Source organism: Lithobates pipiens, unplaced genomic scaffold, assembly GCF_037356315.1.
Source record: "Lithobates pipiens isolate NorthernLeopardFrog02 unplaced genomic scaffold, aLitPip1_a1.2 Scaffold_22, whole genome shotgun sequence".
Taxonomy (NCBI): Eukaryota; Metazoa; Chordata; class Amphibia; order Anura; family Ranidae; genus Lithobates; species Lithobates pipiens.
The window spans coordinates 252,037,272-252,058,189 of record NW_027507784.1 but is presented as its reverse complement, the minus strand read 5'-3'; the positions used below and the strand labels follow the sequence as shown (position 1 = coordinate 252,058,189).

Here is a 20,918-nt window from a genome sequence, read left to right as displayed (position 1 = left end):
GTTCTAAAAATAGAGTTGAATAGGCTTTTTTGGTTTATTCCCAGTTATGTATGTATAGTAAAGATCTATATGGAAACCAGGTAGCCTCATGAGTCATGCAGCCTAATGTGTCACTTTCTTCTTTTATTTCTCCTCAGCTGGGATGAAAATATTTTTGTGTTTGATCTTGTGAACAGCCAAGTCCCTGGAATACCTACAGATATCTGGATAGGATTAAGTGACAGAAGACAGGTGAGAACTGGATCCCATGCAGACAAAACAAATCATAAATGCAACATTTTTTGTAAAGCTGCGCATCACAAGGCATGGTAGAGCGTTACTGTGCGTTGTGGTGCACTGCAATATAGGCCTGCTTTCTTAGTGCATTTTGTTACCATTCAAATGACCTACTTCACATTACACTAACATGGATGTGTGTTGCTGTGCATTGCAAAAATATGCACCTTTTTGAATTTACACGTAATATTTATTACATTTATAAATATTTTGCTGAACATTATGGCCTTTTTAAAGTGAGAGCACATCAGTAGCTTTTTTTCTCTTTTAGTTTAAGGCTTTGCAATTGCCACCCCCCAGTGGGTGGTTGAAAATGCACTGCTCTGTGAAAACGCACAGGACTGCCATTCATTCTGAATAAATCGCAGTGCGCGTGCTGGGAAGCAAGAATGGGCTGCTGTGCCCACAAAAATATGCAGCCCAAACGTAATGCAGAGCAAACCTAGGGTAAGGCCTCATGCACATGGATCTATGAATTTATGCTCAAAAGATGGTGCATTTTTGGCAGAAACAAATGCCTCTAATGCAGCCTGTGCGCGGATGGCGTTGAGCATAAATGCATTCTACTGGCCAAAATATTAATTTATACTGGCCATTGTAATACATCTATGTGCGTAATTTATGCTCAAAAGCTCTGCTCAGAAAGCACATTTGATGCATTTTTTTCTGTCTATAAACACTTCTCATCAAATATGCCTGTAAATGCCTATGTACACATGGCCACATAGGTTAACATAAAAGTTAGCCCTTATAGTTCCTCTTTGAAGCGTAAACTTTTTAGATAGCTGAACAAAACAGATAGAGAGGTGGAAAAGGAGGGGGGGGGGGTTGAGCCACACCTCTGGCTCATTCAGCTGTTTGTGTCATCTGGGCTTGAGCTATTCAGCTCTGTTAACTTTTTTTTTTTAGCAAAGTAGTTGAGGTTAGCCTGGTAAACATGTTAAAAGCAGCACCATAGCCCCACCTCCTGGCTGAAAATAGTAAATATCCATCTGAACTATTTCCTACTGCCTACGAACTATGAAAAATAGTTTATACATGTTTACTATTTGTGTTTATTTATAAAAAAAAAAACACTATATATTCCATTTAAAGGCTGCAGCCTGACTCCTGACTTTTCTTGCTGACAGGAAGGAGAGTTTGAGTGGACAGATGGAACAACATATGACTATAATTACTGGGATGGAAATCAACCAGATGATGCCACAAATAGTAGTCCAGAAGATGAGGACTGTATACAGATTTGGTACAGATACTACAGCGGTAAGTTTTTTTAGAAAATAATAGAAGAGCATTCTACTAGGAAGGGATCTAGAACAAATAATGCCATCTAATAGCATACTTAGTAAGAAAAAAGCTCTGCATACCAAGTGATTGCAGAATTTACAAGGAAGAATTTCTTAATCTTGTATGTTTATAATCATTTTGAAGCACAAATATTTAATAGCTAAAGGAGCAAATTGATATGCCGCATAGGCAAATATTTTCTTCTATTTTCTGCTTTACAAACAACAGGCAGAAAATTATGAACACCACCACATTTCAAGGTGCACACGGCTTATTCAAAATGTTATATTCCATCCTTATAGGAACATCAATTTCAAGATTACAGTTTAGTATTTATTGCAGATATTTAGAGGTGTACTTCAGACAAACAGTTAAATATGCCTATGAAATACAGTATATAACACATGAAACCTTCTTTCCTTTTTTTATCAAGCCAGAATTGAGATCTAGGTTGGTCACCATAAAGTCTGCAAATTTTCCCAGAAGCAATATGCATCTTCCCAATGCCAGATGTCAGGCTACATTAGTATGAATAGGGCCTAATGCCGCGTATACACGACTGGAGTTTTAGACGGACTAGGTCCGACGGTCTTCCCGACATACTTCCGGCAGAGGTCCGATGGACTTTCTGAATGAAACGGACTTGGCCACACGCGACCGGGCTAAATCCATTCGAAGGTCCATTCGCTTTGAACGTGATGATGTAAACGGGACTAAACAAGGAAGTTCAGTAGCCAGTAGCCAATAGCTGCCCTTGCGTCGTATTCGATCAGTCGGACTAGCACACAGGTGAACGGTTTTCACAATTTTTAGTCCATCGGACTTGAGTCTGTCGGATGGATTTGAAACGTTTTATTTCTAAGTCCGTCAGACTTTTGGAGAAAAGGCTGGAGCCCACACATGATCAAATTGGCGGACGGATTCCAGACATGTGTACGTGGCATAAGTGTTACTATATAAGAGATTATAGGGGGTTACCATAAAATAAGATTGCGATATGTTTGTCAGCTATAAAAGTATATTTCATGATTTTTAGTGAAACAATTCATGATTTATTATTGCAATTTTATAACTGCCTGGAATACAGCTTTATTTCAATTATAACACAATTTTTTTGGTGTATTGAGTAAAACAGAGAAAAGCATAAAGGGTAAAGCACAGCAATAGCAACCAATCACATTTCAGAATACTGTTGCTCAGGCAAGAGAAGGCAACTATCAATGACTGTACCTTACACAAAATTCATTATACGGTATTCATTTTTATGGTGGTTTGCTCAATTTTTTTGACTGCGAAACAAAATAGAATGAGAGTAAGTTGAAAATTTACAATACAATGGTTTCCGATTTTGCCATAATTAAGATCAGTATGAAATGTCTCAGTGATGGTTTTACTATAACACAGGGGTCTCCAAATTTTCCAACCAGGGGACTAGGTCCGACGGTCTTCCCGACATACTTCCGGCAGAGGTCCGATGGACTTTCTGAATGAAACGGACTTGGCCACACGCGACCGGGCTAAATCCATTCGAAGGTCCATTCGCTTTGAACGTGATGATGTAAACGGGACTAAACAAGGAAGTTCAGTAGCCAGTAGCCAATAGCTGCCCTTGCGTCATATTCGATCAGTCGGACTAGCACACAGGTGAACGGTTTTCACAATTTTTAGTCCATCGGACTTGAGTCTGTCGGATGGATTTGAAACGTTTTATTTCTAAGTCCGTCAGACTTTTGGAGAAAAGGCTGGAGCCCACACATGATCAAATTGGCGGACGGATTCCAGACATGTGTACGTGGCATAAGTGTTACTATGTAAGAGATTATAGGGGGTTACCATAAAATAAGATTCCGATATGTTTGTCAGCTATAAAAGTATATTTCATGATTTTTAGTGAAACAATTCATGATTTATTATTGCAATTTTATAACTGCCTGGAATACAGCTTTATTTCAATTATAACACAATTTTTTTGGTGTATTGAGTAAAACAGAGAAAAGCATAAAGGGTAAAGCACAGCAATAGCAACCAATCACATTTCAGAATACTGTTGCTCAGGCAAGAGAAGGCAACTATCAATGACTGTACCTTACACAAAATTCATTATACTGTATTCATTTTTATGGTGGTTTTCTCAATTTTTTTGACTGCGAAACAAAATAGAATGAGAGTAAGTTGAAAATTTACAATACAATGGTTTCCGATTTTGCCATAATTAAGATCAGTATGAAATGTCTCAGTGATGGTTTTACTATAACACAGGGGTCTCCAAATTTTCCAACCAGGGGACCAGTTTACTGTCCTTCAGACTTTAGGGGTGCCAGACAGTTGCCATTGAGAATAGAAAAGGTCCATCGTTGGTGTCAGCACATGGAATTCTGTCCCATGTTGGTGTCATTGGGAGGAATTGTGCACAATCATTGGTGTCATTGGGCCCAATTGTTGGTGTCATTGGGCCCAGTTGTTGGTGTCATTGGGAGGAATTGTGCCCCCAGCATTGGTGTCATTGGGAGGAATAGTGCTCCATCATTGGTGTCAGTGGGAGGTGTTGCGCCTTCTTTTTGGTTTCAGTGGGAGGAGTTGTGCCCTTCACTGGTCTTAGTGGGGGAAATGATGCCCCATTGTTGTTATAAGTGGATGAAAGTACCCCAAGGGCCATATAAAAGCAATCAAAGGGCTACATCTGGCCCCCGGGCAACAGTTTGGGGACTGCTATAAGGGTTTTTCAAATAAAATATAATCTCTTATTGTTACAATAGTTATAGTAATAGATAATTTTTTGCTGGTGTAAAATACCTGCTAAGCCTAAATAGTAAATTCACTCAGAGTATGTACCATTAGAAGATGTTCTCTTAGTAATAGCATTATTTATATGTAGCCTTGCTCTTCTGAAATTTTTGCTGTGTAGACTGCAATATCTTCTTTGCCAGCCACCGTGGCTTCTTCTGAGTAAAGATCCCAGAGGATTGGGATCACAGGTATGAGACGCTCATACAAAAGGCAGGTGGAGGGGAGGGAAGGGGGCCCTTTAAGGGTAAGTGCGGTATGAATACACTTTGACCCTTTAATTATTTTTCATCTGCTTAGCACACTACAGAAATAAACATCCGCTAACCTCTAAGTTTGACCTCTTTGATTTCTGCATTGAATAGCATCCACACCGCATGTGTTTTTAATTCAATTGACTTGTAGCATAAATAAAAAGATGTGTGGCATCTGTAACATTAAATAATAAGTATTGTACCTAATGCTCATAGTTATATCAACCTGCAAGTACAATTGAGCTTTGTGTAATTGTCAGTTAAAGTGGTATTAAAACAAAAAAACAAAAATGGAAAACATTGCAGCTTACGAATTACATAAGGTTGCTTAGTTTTCTTTCCTTTTTTTTTCACCTTGTGATCCAGCCAGTAAGTCTGTTATTTTCCAGTTTAATTTAACAGATCGAGCTGTGCAGCAAAAGTGGCAGTTAGTTTTGATACAAACCTTTTACTGACAGAGTTGCTCACAATCAGGGATAGGCATGGACCAAGGCTGTGGCGGACATTTTCCAACGTACGGACCTTAATGAAGGACACCAAGGTACATTTCAAATTAAAACCATCAAAAAACACTCTGTCTACTCTCTGGCCTAGTTCTACAAGTACAAATAAGTTTAAAATAACATTTATAGATCCCCTTTAAAGCATAGAGATCCCCCATTAGAGCAAGGCCCCTATAGATCCCCTTTAGAGCAGGCCAAAGTCCCCATAGATCCCCTTTTGTCTTACCTTTTTTACCTATATTCCCCATGCTACCAGGCTTTCCTGTACAACCCCCCCATAGATCCTCCTTTAGAGTAGGGACCCCATAGATCCCCTTTATAGAAGGCCAGAGTCTCCATAGATCTCCCTTTAGAGCAGACCATGGTCCCTCATAGATTCCCCTTTAGAGCAGGGACCCCATAGATCCCCTTTATAGAAGGCCAGCGTCTCCATAGACCCCTCTTTAGAGCACGCCAGGATCCCCCATACATCCCCCTTTAGAGCAGGTTACCCATAGATCCCCCTTTAAAACAAGGTCCCCTTAGATCCCTCTTTAGGGCAGGCCAGGGTCCCTCATAGATCCAAACTGATTTGGTGGTGCATCTATAACCATCTACCCAGAGGTGGCTTTGAAAAAATTGTCTTCTTGCTCACAGTCAAACCCTCTCACAGCATTTCATTGTTATATAAGGTGCTCCTAGTGGCTGCAAATGAAAAACCCCCAGCCTACTTGGGACAACACTAGTCTCACACTCTCTCACACTTACAAACTCTGAGAGAAATGTTTAACTCTTAGATCAGTGATGCATAGATTTGGATACCTAAGTAGGTGGGATGCCAAGATTTGTCCACCACTGTGCTGAAGATGTAGCCTGGCCCGGGCCCCTTTTCTTCCATTTGGTGGCAATGTTCACTAATTAAACCTAAAGCTGGACATGCACTGATCAAATAGACTTATGCCGCATACACACGATTGGAATTCCGGCCAGAAAAAGACAGATGAGAGCTTTTCATCGGAAAATGCGTCCGTGTGTATGCTCTATCGGAATTTAGCTGTCTGAATTCCCGCCAGGCCAAAATTTATAGCATGTTCTCAATTTTCCAGACGGAAAAACTTTCTATCGGTAATTCCGATCGTGTGTATGCAATTCTGACATGCCAAAAATCACACATGCTCAGTTTCAACTACGAGACAGAAGCTATTGGCTATTGAACTTCCTTTTTCTAGTTGTATCGTACCTGTTGTACGTCATTGCGTTATAAACTATCAGAATTTGGTGTGACCGTGTGTAGGCAAGACAGCTTGAGCCGTATTCCATCGGAATTCCATCGGGAAAACCGTCAGAGCTTTTTCCGACAAGAATTCCGATTGTGTGTACGCGGCATTAGTGGGTGCTAAGTGAATAAAAAAATCCGTTTTTTTTTTCATTCAGTCTGCAGGCTGAACAAAAAAAAAAATCTATAAGTATTGTATATGGCCAGCTTTACTGAGATCAAATGTCTAACCTTAATAGCAGAATTCGCCACCTTAACATCCCCCACCCCTCCCAGGACCTTTGGAAAGCTTTGAAACCAGGATATATAGTAATAGCAAAATATGGATACTGTATGGATAAAATATATTTAAAATTACAAACCTATGAGTCCTCCAGGCTCCAGTATCTTTCTCTTCTCCTCAGCTCAGTCATTGCACTCAAACTCACTCCCTCCCTCCGCAGCTTAGACTCCATGCTTCCTCCTAGGCTGCCTGTTCTCCTGCGCTGGGCAGCTGCTGCAAGCCTGCACTGATAGTACCAGTGACCAGTCCCTCCAACAGATATCACTCCGCAGCACAAGAGAAAAAAACTCTACCTAACAGAGTGAGCGGTGCCAGTGCCATACCAGCTGGCCGGATTTACACTGCAGGAGGGAATTGAGCCATCGCATCAGGGTAGTGATTGAGAGAGGGTCTAGTGACAGACAATTCAGACTGAAGTGCAAAAAAAGTCTGCAGTGCCCATGGCAGACCTTGCAAACACCCTTTATGGACACCTTGCTGATCCCTGCTCTTAAAACATCAGTGTATATTCTTTGGTCTTTGTGAAAGTTATAGAGTCTACAAGCTATGGTGCCAATCATTGAAAATTAATCACACCTGATGTACTGAAGGCCTATCTAATTTCTTGAGACCCTAACAAGCCAGGAAAGTAAAAATACCCCCCAAATAACCCCTTTTTGGAAAGTAGACATTCCAAGGTATTTAGTAAGAGGTATGGTGAGTTTTTTGAAGTTGTAGTTTTTTCCCACAATTCTTTGCAAAATTAAGATTATTTTTTTTTTTGTTTTACAAAATCGTCATAATAACAGGTTATTTCTCTCACAGAGTATATGCATACTTGCAGCTACACCCCAAAACACATTCTGCTACTCCTCCTGAGTATGGTGATACTACATGTGTGAGACTTTTACACCACAGCCTGACCACGTACAGAGGCCCAACATTGAAGTAGCACCTTCAAGCATTCTACAACAATACACTTACAATTACACATCTCATTTCTCAACCACCTATTACATTTTTGAAGGCCCTGGAGCACCAGGACAATGGAATTGCCCACAAAATTACCCCATTTTGGAAAACAAACACCCCAACATATAATCTATGAGGCACAATGAGTCTTTTGAATGGTTCATTTTTTTCCAGAAGTTTTTGGAAAATGTGGGGAAAAAAAATGAAAAAGTATTTTTTTTTTTACAGAAAGTTGTACATTTATAAGATATTTCCAACATATAGCATGTACATAGCAAAAATGACACCCCAAAATATGTTCTGAAAATCCTCTTGAGTATGGCGATACAACATGTGTGAGACTTTAACACAGCCTGGCCACATACAGAGGCCCAACATCAAAAAGCACCATCAGGCATTCTAGGAGCATAAATTACGCATCTAATTTACCCTATCATTTTTGAAGGCCCTTCATACTTCTAAGACATAGCATGTACATATCAAGAATTACACTCCAAAATAAATTCTGTTGAGGAAAGGGTAAAAAAAACATATTACCTGTGGTTTTAGTAGTGTCCACCAGGGGCGTAACTATAGGGGGTGCAGCAGTCGTGACCGCAACCGGGCCCTGTGATGCAGGGGGCCCATGCAGCCCCCTCTACATATGGCCGGCAGCAGCATAGGCAGCTAGGGGTACCAGTGAACCATACACACAGGTGGCTGGAGATGGAGGGTGACTAGCAGAGCTCCATGCTCGACTATCGCACTGGCTGCTCTTTAGTTGTGCATTCCCCGCATGACCTGTGTCCTCAGCCGGCTCCTCAGAGTACCCCTCTCCTGCTCCATGCATTGCCGCTCAGTCCGATGTCTGTTCTCCCATGCCAGAGTCCCACCCCCCCCCCCCCCCCCCGAGTCCGGACCACACTGCACTGCATACTTCTCCCGGGTAAACAAACTTTAAGCACACAGATGCAGTTCAGCCCTATGAGAGCCGGTTCCCCGGAGGACACTGCAGGCTTGTCTGCCAGCCCCCCTCCTCCCCTGGGGACATGGACCCCTTCTCACCTGGGGGCAGTAACTTCATCTGCCCTGGAGAAAAGGACCTCATCAACTTCTGGGGATGGGGACCCCATCCTGCCTAGGGACAGTGCCCCAATGGGGCACCTAAAAATTAAAAAAAAGTGGTGGAACTACAGGGCTCACAAAGGTCATACCTGTGACCACGCCCTGGAGTTCCCCCGCCGGACTCGGAGGGAAGGGCCCTGGCTGGGGTTCAGGGGGGCCCTTCATGGTTTCTTGCATCGGGGCCCTGAAGGTTCTAGTTACGCCACTGGTGTCCACAGAGGAGAGAGTTAGTCTAGGCAGCAGGCAGGGATGTGCTTAGCGACAACAATAGTAATTATCCAGGCAGCAGGCAGGAATATTGTCTATAATCAGCACAGCCAAAGCATTTGTCCATAGAAATTGTCTAAGCAGAGATAGCCAGCACAGCCATATTATTGGTACACTGTTACCTGCAGACACTCATTATTGTACTGCTCTCCAGCTCTTCATAAACATATTGCATCTTACTATAGCTAATTATTTCCAGGTAGCGGGTGTGGTGTGGTCAGTTCATGCAGCAGGCACAAGCATGATGGCAGTAAGTCAGCAGCAGGTTGAGGGCCTCAGTCAGGTAGGACCTGTGCACAGGGGCACAGGAGTAGAGGCTTCGCCCACCCAAATCTCTATGAAGCCTCCGGACTCCAAACCCTAATCCAGAAATTATGAAACCCAGAGAAAACAAAAACATTTTTTTTTTCTCCATTCGGAAAAACAATTCTGGAGCCCCTCACATATGTGATAGCCCCGTGTACTACAGTAGCAGGGCAACTGATGAGTACAAGTAGTAGGAACAAGCATAGTCGATAAAACAGGCCAGGGTCAGTTCACATGCAAGCAGTCCAAGCAGAAGGGAGAAGCGTAGTTGATAAAACAGGCCAGGGTCAGTTCATGTGGAAGCAGTCCAAACGGTAGGCAGAGGAATAGTCCAAAAACAGTCCAGGGTCAGTTCACATGGAAGGTAGTGACATGGTTATTTGAGGAAGCATGGAAAATGGTCAGCACAGATTATGAAAATGGGGAAATATGGGCTAATATTTTAGGGATGTGTGATAAAGTCGGAAGCATTCACCAACGCAAAAGGTCAGGTTGGGAGGGACATTGGGGACAATGGTAATTGGTATCTCTTCAAACTCCTCTTTTGCTGCATACTCAACATCTTTTTTGGTATCTTCGGCCTGCTTCAGATGGTGCAATGTTGTCCGGGAAGTGGCGCTCATGAAGTTGACTAACAGCATCAGAGAGAAGGTTTTCTGGGGGTCTTTGTTGATAGATGAGATACATGACAACTTCTTTGATGAATTTTAAGAAGTGGGTGGGGCTTTTTGTGGATTTGGTGAAGATTATGTATGCATTATAAATGACCAAATGGATGGGATAAATTGCTATCTTCTTGTACCAGACCTCCTTATTGACAAATAGGGCTGAAGCATTTTGTCGTTGAAATCCACTCCCCCAGGTAGAGATTGTATTCCTGTACACATGTTGGCTTTCCAATGGGACCTCGTCTTCTTTGAACCTCAACTGTAGTGTCATCATGGATGGTGGATATCACTTACATATTCCTGTTATCCTTCCACCTCAAGGCCAGCACTCCGTTGCATCTCAAAGTTGCTCTTTCCCCCTTTTGCAGTTTTTGCTTACTAGAGATTGTGGGAAACCCTTCCTGTTCTTTCTGGAGGTTCCACAGGCCAGGGTCTTTGCGAGGTATAGGTGTTTTAAAAGGGGAAGACTGGTATAAGAGTTATCCAGGTATTTGTGATAGCCTTTGTTCAGCAGTGAGTATGCCAGGTCCCATACAATTTTTCCAGTTGTGCCCATGTAGGCCAGGACTAGGGGGCTGGAGCTGGGAATCTCTTCCTTCGTCTAGGCGGAACGCATATAGATATCCCGTAACTTATAAAATTTTACTCCATATCTAGCCCTTTTGCTGGGAATATATTGTTTTATACCTAGCCGGCCTGAAAAGGGTACCATGGACTCATCTACACATATTCAGTATGTTGATTGGGGATATAGAGTTATGCAAATCTTTGGGGAAAAAAATGTATGAGTGGGTGAATTTTATATAATTTATCATAATTTGGATGATTGCGGGGCACTGGGTATTGTCGCTGAAGTGAAGGAAGCTCATAATCATCTCATATCGGTACCTGGACATAACGACGGAAAAAAATGGGCATGTGGTGGATCGGGTTGGTGGACCAGTAGGCATGTCCTTCATTTTTTATTTTTTTTTGGAAGCCCAATGCTTATGGTGAGGCCCATAAACAATTTTAACTCCTCCAGCGTCAAATTCCTCCACTCAAACGGATGGGCATATGATGATTGGGGGTTGTTTGCAATATGCTGCTGGGCATATAAATTGGTCTGGTCCACAATGAATTGCAGAAAAAATTAATAAAAACAATCAATTTCTGTGAAATTTTGGTTATTGGTGTGCACACCTGGCTGTGTGGTAAAAGATGGAAATCTTGCTGATCCCGAATTGGAAGGCAGCCATGTTGGGTTAGCAAGACCATCTGGGAGATATGTAGCGGCCCTAGCTTCTGGGGGACGTGACACTCCAGTACTGGTAGTCAGGGATTTGAAGTTCCTGTGCTGGTATTTGGGCTTGATGTGGTAGTGCTGGTACTGGGCCTAGGCATTTGTTCTTGGGGTCTTTCATGGAGGCAGCACTGGTACTGGGCCTTTGTTCTTGGGGTCTATTGCTGGGGTAGCACTGGTACTGGGAATTTGATCCTGGGGTCTATTGCTGGTGGCTGCCTGGTTTCCAGAGTGCCGTGCCCTTTTTGGAGGGACCCATTCTTCCTCTGGTTCATTTGCCGATCCACTAGTATCGATCAGTTCAAATGCTGAATTTGATTGTGAATCAGAATTGGCATTTGAATGTGAATCTGATGAGAACTCCCCGCTGCTCTCATCAGTCATGGAAAGGATCTGGAATGCCTCCTCACTGCTATAAACTTTTTTGGACGTTTTGCTGATGGGCTGTGCGTCAGGTGGCAGGTGACGGTCACTGATGGGCTGTGCGACAGGTGACAATCACTGATGGGTGACAGGTATAGGTGACGATCACTGATGAGTGATAGGAGACAGTCACTGATGGCAGTCTCTGATGGTAACCGGTGCACTTTATGGAACTGATAGATGACAGATGAGGGTCACAGATGGGTCAACGATGACGGTCACTGACGGGTGACAGGCGATGGTCACTGTTGGGTGACAGGTGCACCGCTGACAGTCACTGATGGCAATCTCTGACAGTGACAGGTGCACTTTATGGGCACTGATGGGTGACAGATGTGCTTTTATAAGCACTGATGTGGTGACTGTTGTGTGACAGGTGCAAGGGGGGGGGGGACTACGGGGCGATATGAAAGGTTCCTTTTTTTTTTGTTTTGTGCTTGGTGCATACAATACAATCCTGGCTCTTCTCTCCTCACACTGAAAATGGTATGTGAGGTGGGATGAGAGGGTAACAGCTAGTAACAGGTCTGTGTTTACATTTTGTGATTGGCTGCGAATGAATCACAGCCGATCACGAGATAAACAGCCGAACAGCCATTGGCTGTTTACCATTCTCGGTCACAAGCAGTGTTCCTGGGAACATGCCGCCACCCACATGCCCATGCAGCGTGCTCCCGATTGCATGCATCTGTGGTCTAAACATGGGCAATACCAACTGTGGTAAACGGTCATGCCCAATGGCCGTTCACCCCTGTTGGTGACGGGCTGTGTCTCGGGGACATAACGCCACCCACAATGCAGGTCTGCGCGCACCCGATCACGCGTATGTCCTGTTTAAATGCGCCAACGTCATATGACGTCCGCCCAGAACGAGAGCCGCCCACCCCTCCATCATTGGACGGTGGATGGGCGGCAACTGGTTAAAGTGCTTTGAAATAATAATGCAGCTTAGCTTCCCCCGTTGACAGGGCAGAACTCTTCCCAACAATCGGTGGGCCATTGGCCGGCACCCACTGAACAGCATCTGCTGTGTATCATCACAGCGCAGCTGGGTCACCAGTGGTGTGTGCATGTGCCCCCTACCTGAGAGTGCTAGATTACGTACCTGGTACATGATCCAGTGCAGCAAAGTTGCTGTACATGTGATGCGGTCGGCAAGCTGATAATAATGACCACCAGCATCAGTCCCAATTTCTGCAATTCTATCCCCCAGCGTCAATGCCAGTTTAGAAAATTACAACTCTCAGTATAAATGACCATCTCCATAATAATAATCACCAACATCAGTGCCAATTTACAAAATCCACAGCATTGGTGTCAGCAGCAGCAATAATAACCCCCAGCGTCAGTGCCAGTTTCTACAATTCAATCCCCAGCATGGTGGCATTTTAAGAATCAGCAGCCAATTTACTCAAAAATAATCCGCAGAATTCGCGTCAGTTTCCGCAACAATAATCCCCAGCAATAGTGTTATCTAATGTAAAAAACCCCAGCATTGAGGGCAGTGTCTGTGATCCCCATTTTTAACTGGCTTGGGTGGTTCACTCTTTTGGGGGGGGGGGGGGGGGGTTGATTAACTACTTGCGCTCTTAAAGATTTTACCCCCTTCATGACCATTCCATTTTAGAACTGCTCTACTTGCCTGGTAATTGCGTGGTCATGCAACGCTGTACAAACTAAATTTATATACATTTTTTTTTCACACAAATAGATGCATTAAGATGACATAGGATGCATTAAGGTGAATAGACACGAACCTATAATAAATCCCTATGTGCTGCATTAATGCCAGTGGCTTCAGTGTTTATAAACCCCTTCATGCTGCAGCATGAAGGGGTTTGATACTGGTGCCACTAATGCAGCAAAAAGAGGTTAATTAACTGACACTGGTCACTAAAGCTTTAGTGACCAGTGGCAACACTTTAACCCCCTTCATGCTGCATATTACTGATACCATTGGTAAATAATGAATCCCGCCTCTCCCCTCCCCTCCCCCCCAGAGTTAGCCGATTCATCTGTATATGTTAATCTGTTTACTTTTTGAATGCACTGCCACCTGATTGGTTCTTCCTCTCAATGGACTGCAGGCAGTGGAGTCACTAGGGGGTGGCTTTTGGGGCTATAGCCCTGAATCTGGGGCCCATAGCCTGAGTCTCTGCAGGGGTCCCCAAGGGGAGGGGAGGTTCTCTGGGGACCCTGATGCAAGGGGGAGGCTCTCTGGGGACCCTGATTTTAAGGGGGAGGCTCTCTGGGGACCCTGATTTTAAGGAGGAGGCTCTCTGGAAGGAAGGAATTTTTTTCCCCTGCTGTAGCAAATTGGAGCATGCTCTGCTGGGGTTTTTTTTTTCGCCTTCCTCTGGATCAATTGTGGGCATAAAATTGGGTATTTGGATTGTACAATTATTTTTTTTTCTTTACTACGCTGCTATGGGCTCTAGCCCCAGATCATTTGTAGACCTAACAACACCCCTAACTGCAGGCAGCTCTCAACGGCCAGTGAGGTCACGCCTTGCCGGGACTTGGGAGCACCTGTCGAGTGGAGATTACTCTGCGGCTCTGCCTGACAGGGAAGTGAAGACCAGATCCTGGGCTTGTGCCGAGTGCAGGAACGCACTTGGCACATCGTTGCTGGCAGCTCTGCGGTATTGTAGCATGGCCGGCAGTAGTCACAGTATATGTTGTTGCCCATAAAATTTTTAGCAGCATGCTGCCAGCATTGCGCCCCTCTTTCTACCGTGAATTGTTTCACCCAGGGCATCTGCCCCTTCTGGCTCCCCTCTTGTACCAGCCCTGAGGGCACTCTGTCAAAAAGACTGTAATTGCTGAAAGGTTTCTTGTTTACTGGGCACTCGGGTGCGGCACATTGTGGATCAAATGGACAGATTGTTGGGTGGGGCTGGGAAGGCCCAGTTGTCATGGAACACATTGGTACCAATGACAAAGTTGGAGGAAGGTGGAGTGTCCTAAAAAATTATTTCAGGGACTTAGGGGCTACATTGAATAAAAAGACCTCCAAGGTGGTATTCTCAGAGATACTAACAAAAACAACCACCAAATGTCTCTGTATAGCGCTTAGAACAAGGTTTTATGTAGCATGGGTGTACAGAAACCTCTATTTAACACCAGTCACTGAAACAGGAACAGTTTATTGAACTCATAATAGCATAAAAAATAAGAGATTTAATAGTTAGTTGTTTGATGTAGAATAAGCTCGGATCAGATCCGGCAATGGTCAGATGTAAACAACCAGGGGCTATACTTGCCCATATGTAGAAATGTTACGGAGGGGTCCTTAGACGTGGCAGAATCATGGATCATGTGGTTGCCTCGACACACACATGGTGCTTGAAAAATATCTGGGCTGCTGTCACGGCCACCACTCGCAGTACCAATGGTAGGGTGAAGACGAAGGAACCTGCAGTGTTCACGCCGTGGACACACTATATATGGGGGGGGGCGGGCAGCGATGATGTCACAGAGCCGCACCAGATTGGAGGGCCGGGCGAAAGCCTCTGGGGATGGTAGAGTCGTGGACCACAAGCTAGGAAGTGAAGGTCCCTTCACTGTGACTATGTGTTTCGCCCTGTCCTAGACAATTCGGTTTAATTTACTCATAAATGATATAGAGGATGGGATAAATCTCTCAAGCTCAGTGTTTGCTGATTATACAAAGCTAAGCAGAGCAATAACATCTCAGCAATATATTGATACTTCAAGAGGACATGGATAAAAAAAAGGAGTGAGCAACCACATGGAAGATGAGGTTTAATGTTGAAAAATGTGAAATAATGAACTTGGGGGTTAAGGATATGAACAAAAGTTGCCCACAAGGTGGAGAACCTCTGGGGGAATCTGGGATGGAAAAGGATATGGAGGTCCTGGTAGATGACCGAATCAGCAACGGTATGCAATGCCAATTTGCAGCAAGCAAAGCTAGCAAACTATTAGCATGCATAAAAAAGGATATTCAAGAGATAAAAGGAAAATCCTGCCACTTTATAAAGCTCTAGTTTGGTCACATCTGGACTATTCCATCTAGTTACGGTCACCAATACTCAGAAAGGATGTGCTGGAGCTGGAGAGAGTCCAGAGAAGGGCAACAAAGTTAACAAGGGGACTGGAGGACCTCTGTTATGAGGAATGGCTACAAACATTACTCTTATGCCGCGTACACACGACCAGACTTTTCAACATCAAAAGTCAGACGGAACGATTCCGGCAGACCATTCGATCGTGTGTGGGCTGCAGCGGACTTTTGATTTGCAAAAGTCTGACAGACTTTAGAAATGAAACATGTTTCAAATTTTTCCACCAGAACTCCGCCGGACCCAGTTCCTACCGAGAAATCCGCTCGTGTGTATGCTAGTCCGACGGACAAAAACCGACACGAGGGCAGCTATTGGCTACTGGCTATGAACTTCCTTATTCTAGTCCAGTCGTACGTCATCACGTTCAAATTCGTCTGACTTTGGTGTGATTGTGTGTGGCCAAGTCCGTTCATTCGGAAAGTCCGTCAGAACTCTGTCAGAACTCTGTCAGAACTCTGTCAGAACTCCGTCAGAACTCCGTCGAAAGTCTGTCAGACCTTGTCCCTCGAAAAGTCCAGTCGTGTGTACGTGGCATTATTCTCCCTGGAGCAGAGACACTTGAGAGGAGATAAGATAGTGATATTCAAATACCTCAATGGTGATTTTAGTTTAGGGAATACACTATTCAGTCTCAAGAAGTATAAAAGGGCCACTCAATGAAATTAGAGGAGAAGCTGTTTAACCTTAAACTGCATAAGGGGTTTTTCATTGTTAGGGCGGTAAGGATGTGGAACTCACTTCCACCATCAGTTGTGTCAGTCAGAAGTATTGATAGTTTCAAAAAACTCGTATGCCCCATAAACGCGGTTGGAAATTCCAATAGAAAAAGTCCAATCAGATTATGTTGTTGGAAAATCCGATCGTGAGTGGGCTCTATCTGACTTTTTCTGTTGGAATTTCTGAAGGAAAAAGTTTGAGCGCTGGATCAAAAATTTTCCGACAACAAAATCCGATTGGACTTTTTCTGATTGTGTGTAGAGAATTCCGATACACAAAGTGGCACGCATGCTCAGAAAAAATTTGTAGGCGAAAGCTACTGGATAATGGCCTCTACGTAGTCCCGTCATACGTGTTGTACGTCACCTCTTTCCGAACAATCGGATTTTCCAATAACGTTGTGTGATGTGTATGCAAGACAAGTTTCGGGCAAAATCAGTATTTCGTGGTCGGAATGTTCCGACCATGTGTATGGGGCATTAGATGAGCATCTTACCAAGCACAATATACAGGGATATGATTTTTTTTTTTTTATGGACACACACACACACACGTTGAACCGGATGGACTGGTGTCTTTATTCAACCTTACCAACTATGTAATTATGTTACTGGGGTGGTGTGATCTCACTAAAATGTCATCTAATTCAGAAAAAAACTACATATATCCATCTTGGCCAAAGTTCTCCTTTAAATTCTACTTCATCTTTCTAGTGGTTTTAGAGCATACATAAGGCCCTTTGTAGGACCTATGTAGTCAAGGCAGGATAGACCGCTTATACACTTCCACTAGTAAGACCCCATTCACACTGGGCGGGCAAGCGTTTCTGGTAAAACGGCGCTAGTTTTAGCGGCGATTTACCGTCATTTTAGCAGCACTATTTGGCCACCAGCAGGGCACGTTTAACCCTCCCTAGCGGAACAAATAAAGAGTTAAATGTGCCTGTGTAGCACCGCTGCAGGAGCGCCTGCAGCGGTGCCCATTCATTTCATGGGCAGGAGTGGTGGAGGAGTGATGTGTACACCGCTCCCTTAACACACCAAAGATGCCACTTGTAGGACATTTTTTAATGTCCTGCCAGCGCAGCATCACAGTGTGAAAGCACTCAAGCTTTCACACTGGGACTGCAGATGTTTTTCAGGCGCTTTACAGGCGCTATTTTTTTAGCCCAAAAGCACCTGAAAAATGCCCCCGTGTGAAAGGGGTCTTATGCCCCGTACACACGAGCGGACTTTTCAACATCCAAAGTCCGTCAGACCGAGTCCGTCAGACTATCCGATCGTGTGTGGGCTGCAACGGACTTTAGCTTCGCAAAAGTCTGACGGACTTTAGAAATGAAGCATGCTTCAAATTTTCCCGACGGAACTCCGCCGGACCCGGTCCCCTTCGAAAACTCCGCTCGTGTGTATGCTACTCCGACGGACTAAAACCGACGCTAGGGCAGCTATTGGCTACTGGCTATGAACTTCCTTATTCGAGTCGGGTCGTACGTCATCACGTTCGAATCCGTCGGAGTTTAGTGTGATCGTGTGTGGCCAAGTCCGTTCGGCCGAAAAGTCTGTCAGAACTCCGTCGGAACTCCGGCGGAACTCCTTTGGAAGTCTGTCGGACATAAGTCCTCTCGTGTGTACGGGGCATAAGAGTAAGTGTAGTCTTATTCCACTTTCTACTAGTCATACCAATTTTGTATAATTTAGTAGTAGTCGGTATATATCAAGGCATCAGTTATATGCAGACAACACATTTTTAAATAATTACACAATGTCTGCTCTGAAAAAAAAATAACTTAAGAATCTTCAGTTTTTGAAGTGCACTCATACCTTTCTCTAAACAGCTGTGCTCCAGATGTCTTACTATCTTTTCTACAGGCATTTTAAATTATACCTGCATATCTGTACACATGTGAACTTTAAGCCCCTGCAGTATATCTCACAATCATTTAATGTCATCACTAATTGGATGCTACAGGCATCTGATATGCTGCATAGATTTCTTAAAGCAAGTCTGTGTGGGGAAAAAAATGTTTGAATCCCCTGCTTATGCTGGATAGCAGGCATCAAGAGGTGCTAGCACAGTGCCTTTGACCCTCTATATTGTACCCTGGATGCTGTTAGATTTAAATGATGATCTCAGATTCTGTGGTGAGTGGCTGTGTCTCATTCCTTCTTGCCTCCTACCTTAGCACTGGCCCATTATTGTTATTAGCAGCCTCACTAGCCAATAGATGTACAATGAACCAAAAAAAAGTGATATGGTTTAATCTCATTTGTAGGATTGGTCAGAAACACTGTTATCGTTGCTCTTACAGACATTCTTCTCTTCATTTTTTTTCCATGATTTTCTTATTATTGTATTCTGGGCCTGAGACACTATCATTCTTGTGGTCACACTGAGATCTTCCTTCTTCTCCCTGACAATGATAGACAGGTATAGCACTGACCCCCGAAGGAGCTGCTGCTTTGATTTGGGACTGCACTCTACCAATAACCCCACTAACTTGGCTCAATCCCCTGGGCACAGCTGTAGTGTGACGTAATACAATATAATGCAAATGCAAAGTACCTGTATTGTAACCATCAGGATCCACTGGCTCCACCTGGTTGGCAAAACAGTACACCACACACTGGATACTTAACCAGAAATATATTTGACTATAGAATATTCAAAACAGGTGGTTACAGAAATTGTGCTGTCATCCCAGCATAGGACGACAGCACAATGTATTTCAATAGGAACAATTTAAAACAATATATATATATATATATATATATATATATATATATATATATATATATATATATATATATATATTAATACCTGGGAGCTCCCCCCACTTTAAAAGCTATAGATGAGATCTCACTTAAAGTACTTAGTCCGTGATCGTCTTTCTTCGCTAGCTAAAATAACTCCTTTGTGATTTGTAATCCACAGTCTATGAAAAGTGAGATTGAGGTGCTCCTGGTGTGGCTCCAATAACTAATTTACATTGCTTGAGGCGCTAGAGTAGATAGGCCTCAAGCCTGCTCAGTGTCAGTTGCTCTGCTCCTCCTCCGTGAAACTACAAATTCCAGTGAGGCCTGTATGTGAGTCTAACTGCATGTAAGAGTTAACAAATGATGGGCCGTAACCCGCTCACCAACTGGATCGGAGCTCCGTGTGGTAACTTGGGTCCGGTGATTTCAGCTTGCTTCTCTGTCAGCTGGGCCAGTCGCTCCGTACCGCTCCACTGGATGTATCCGGTCCTCCAATGCTCTGGTGAGTGTCACTGGACCTTCTCAATCTGGTCACCATCTCTCTCGCAATGGCCGTGGGCCGCTGTCTTCAGGAAGCCTCCTCACGGATCCGCACAGGCCGGCAACGCAATCCCAAGAGACCTAAAATGGCCGCTCAGGTCCCTTTTATCTCCTACACAGCGTGCACTGCATAAGAGAGTGTTCAAGGGTAGGTCACACAGACTCCTTGGTAACAAGGTCAACCTTCTGAATCAAAACAACGGTCACTTCCTGTATAAGTCTTTTGGGTTGTTCAGAGGTAACAATATACAAGTGCATTACCCGTATTTGGTCACTAGATGGCTCTGGATACGGAACCATAGTAATGTCCATTAACCTTATATTACAGTATGCATAACCAGATCAATAGACAAGGATGTCAGCGCTACACAGGCAACAGAGGGAGAGGAGGAGACAGCTCAGTGATTGGCCACTTCTAAAGCTGAAAGGTAGCCCTGGCACCAAGTACAGAGCCGGGGGAGAAAAGGACCAGCTAAAGAGATGCAGGGTGAGAGTTTGTAGCAGAATCCATGTCTGGGGGAAGTGGTTCACCTGGAACCAAGAAGTGCTGTGTGTGTGTGTGTGTGGGGGGGGGGGAGAACCCACTAGGCACCAGTGAGCAGCAGGACCTGAGATTAAGACACCTGCAGCCCAGACAGGGATTAACAAATCACCAAGAATAAAGGTGTAGGCTGGAGATGGTAGGTCCTGGGCATTGTGAACTGCCCTTTACCTGAAACCCTCCAAAGACATTCCAACAGTGCAAAAAGGATGGTGGGGTCTTGACTTCTCATCCACCATTATCTAACAAGAGGTAGTGTGTGCTACTGCCATCTGTCTCCTTTCAGGAATGGTAATCAGGGTACAAACAGCCGACCGCAGCACATCTGTGAAGCATTGGTGTGGAGAGAGGCCTTTGGTCACCCTCATTTTTATTACTGCGTATGGAATTTTGCTGTCACCAGAAGAGCTCTGAACAGGATATTTGTGAAAATTCCTTCATAGCCCATGAATTACAAATACCGTTGCTTTGAGGATACGTGTCCCCACCCAAGTTTAGTGGCCCCACTGTCAGTAAACATGTTCATTACTCTATTGGTGAGTGTTTAGACCGCCTCACACTGCACACTGCTTTTGGTACTATTATTGACACTGTTATTTGCAGGATCTTACATTGCTGAGTATTTAGCTTGTATAT

General features: G+C 44.0%; 1 protein-coding gene across 1 annotated transcript in view; it reads left to right on the top strand.

Annotated features, from left to right (window-relative positions):
- The window catches only part of CLEC19A (C-type lectin domain containing 19A), a 57,745-nt gene that overhangs the window by 12,654 nt on the left and 24,173 nt on the right, over positions 1 to 20,918 (top strand). The window contains exons 3-4 of the mRNA XM_077448939.1: positions 138 to 231; positions 1,407 to 1,539. Coding sequence (XP_077305065.1) covers positions 138 to 231; positions 1,407 to 1,539 — 227 coding nt within the window. The remainder of the gene's footprint in view (positions 1 to 137; positions 232 to 1,406; positions 1,540 to 20,918) is intronic.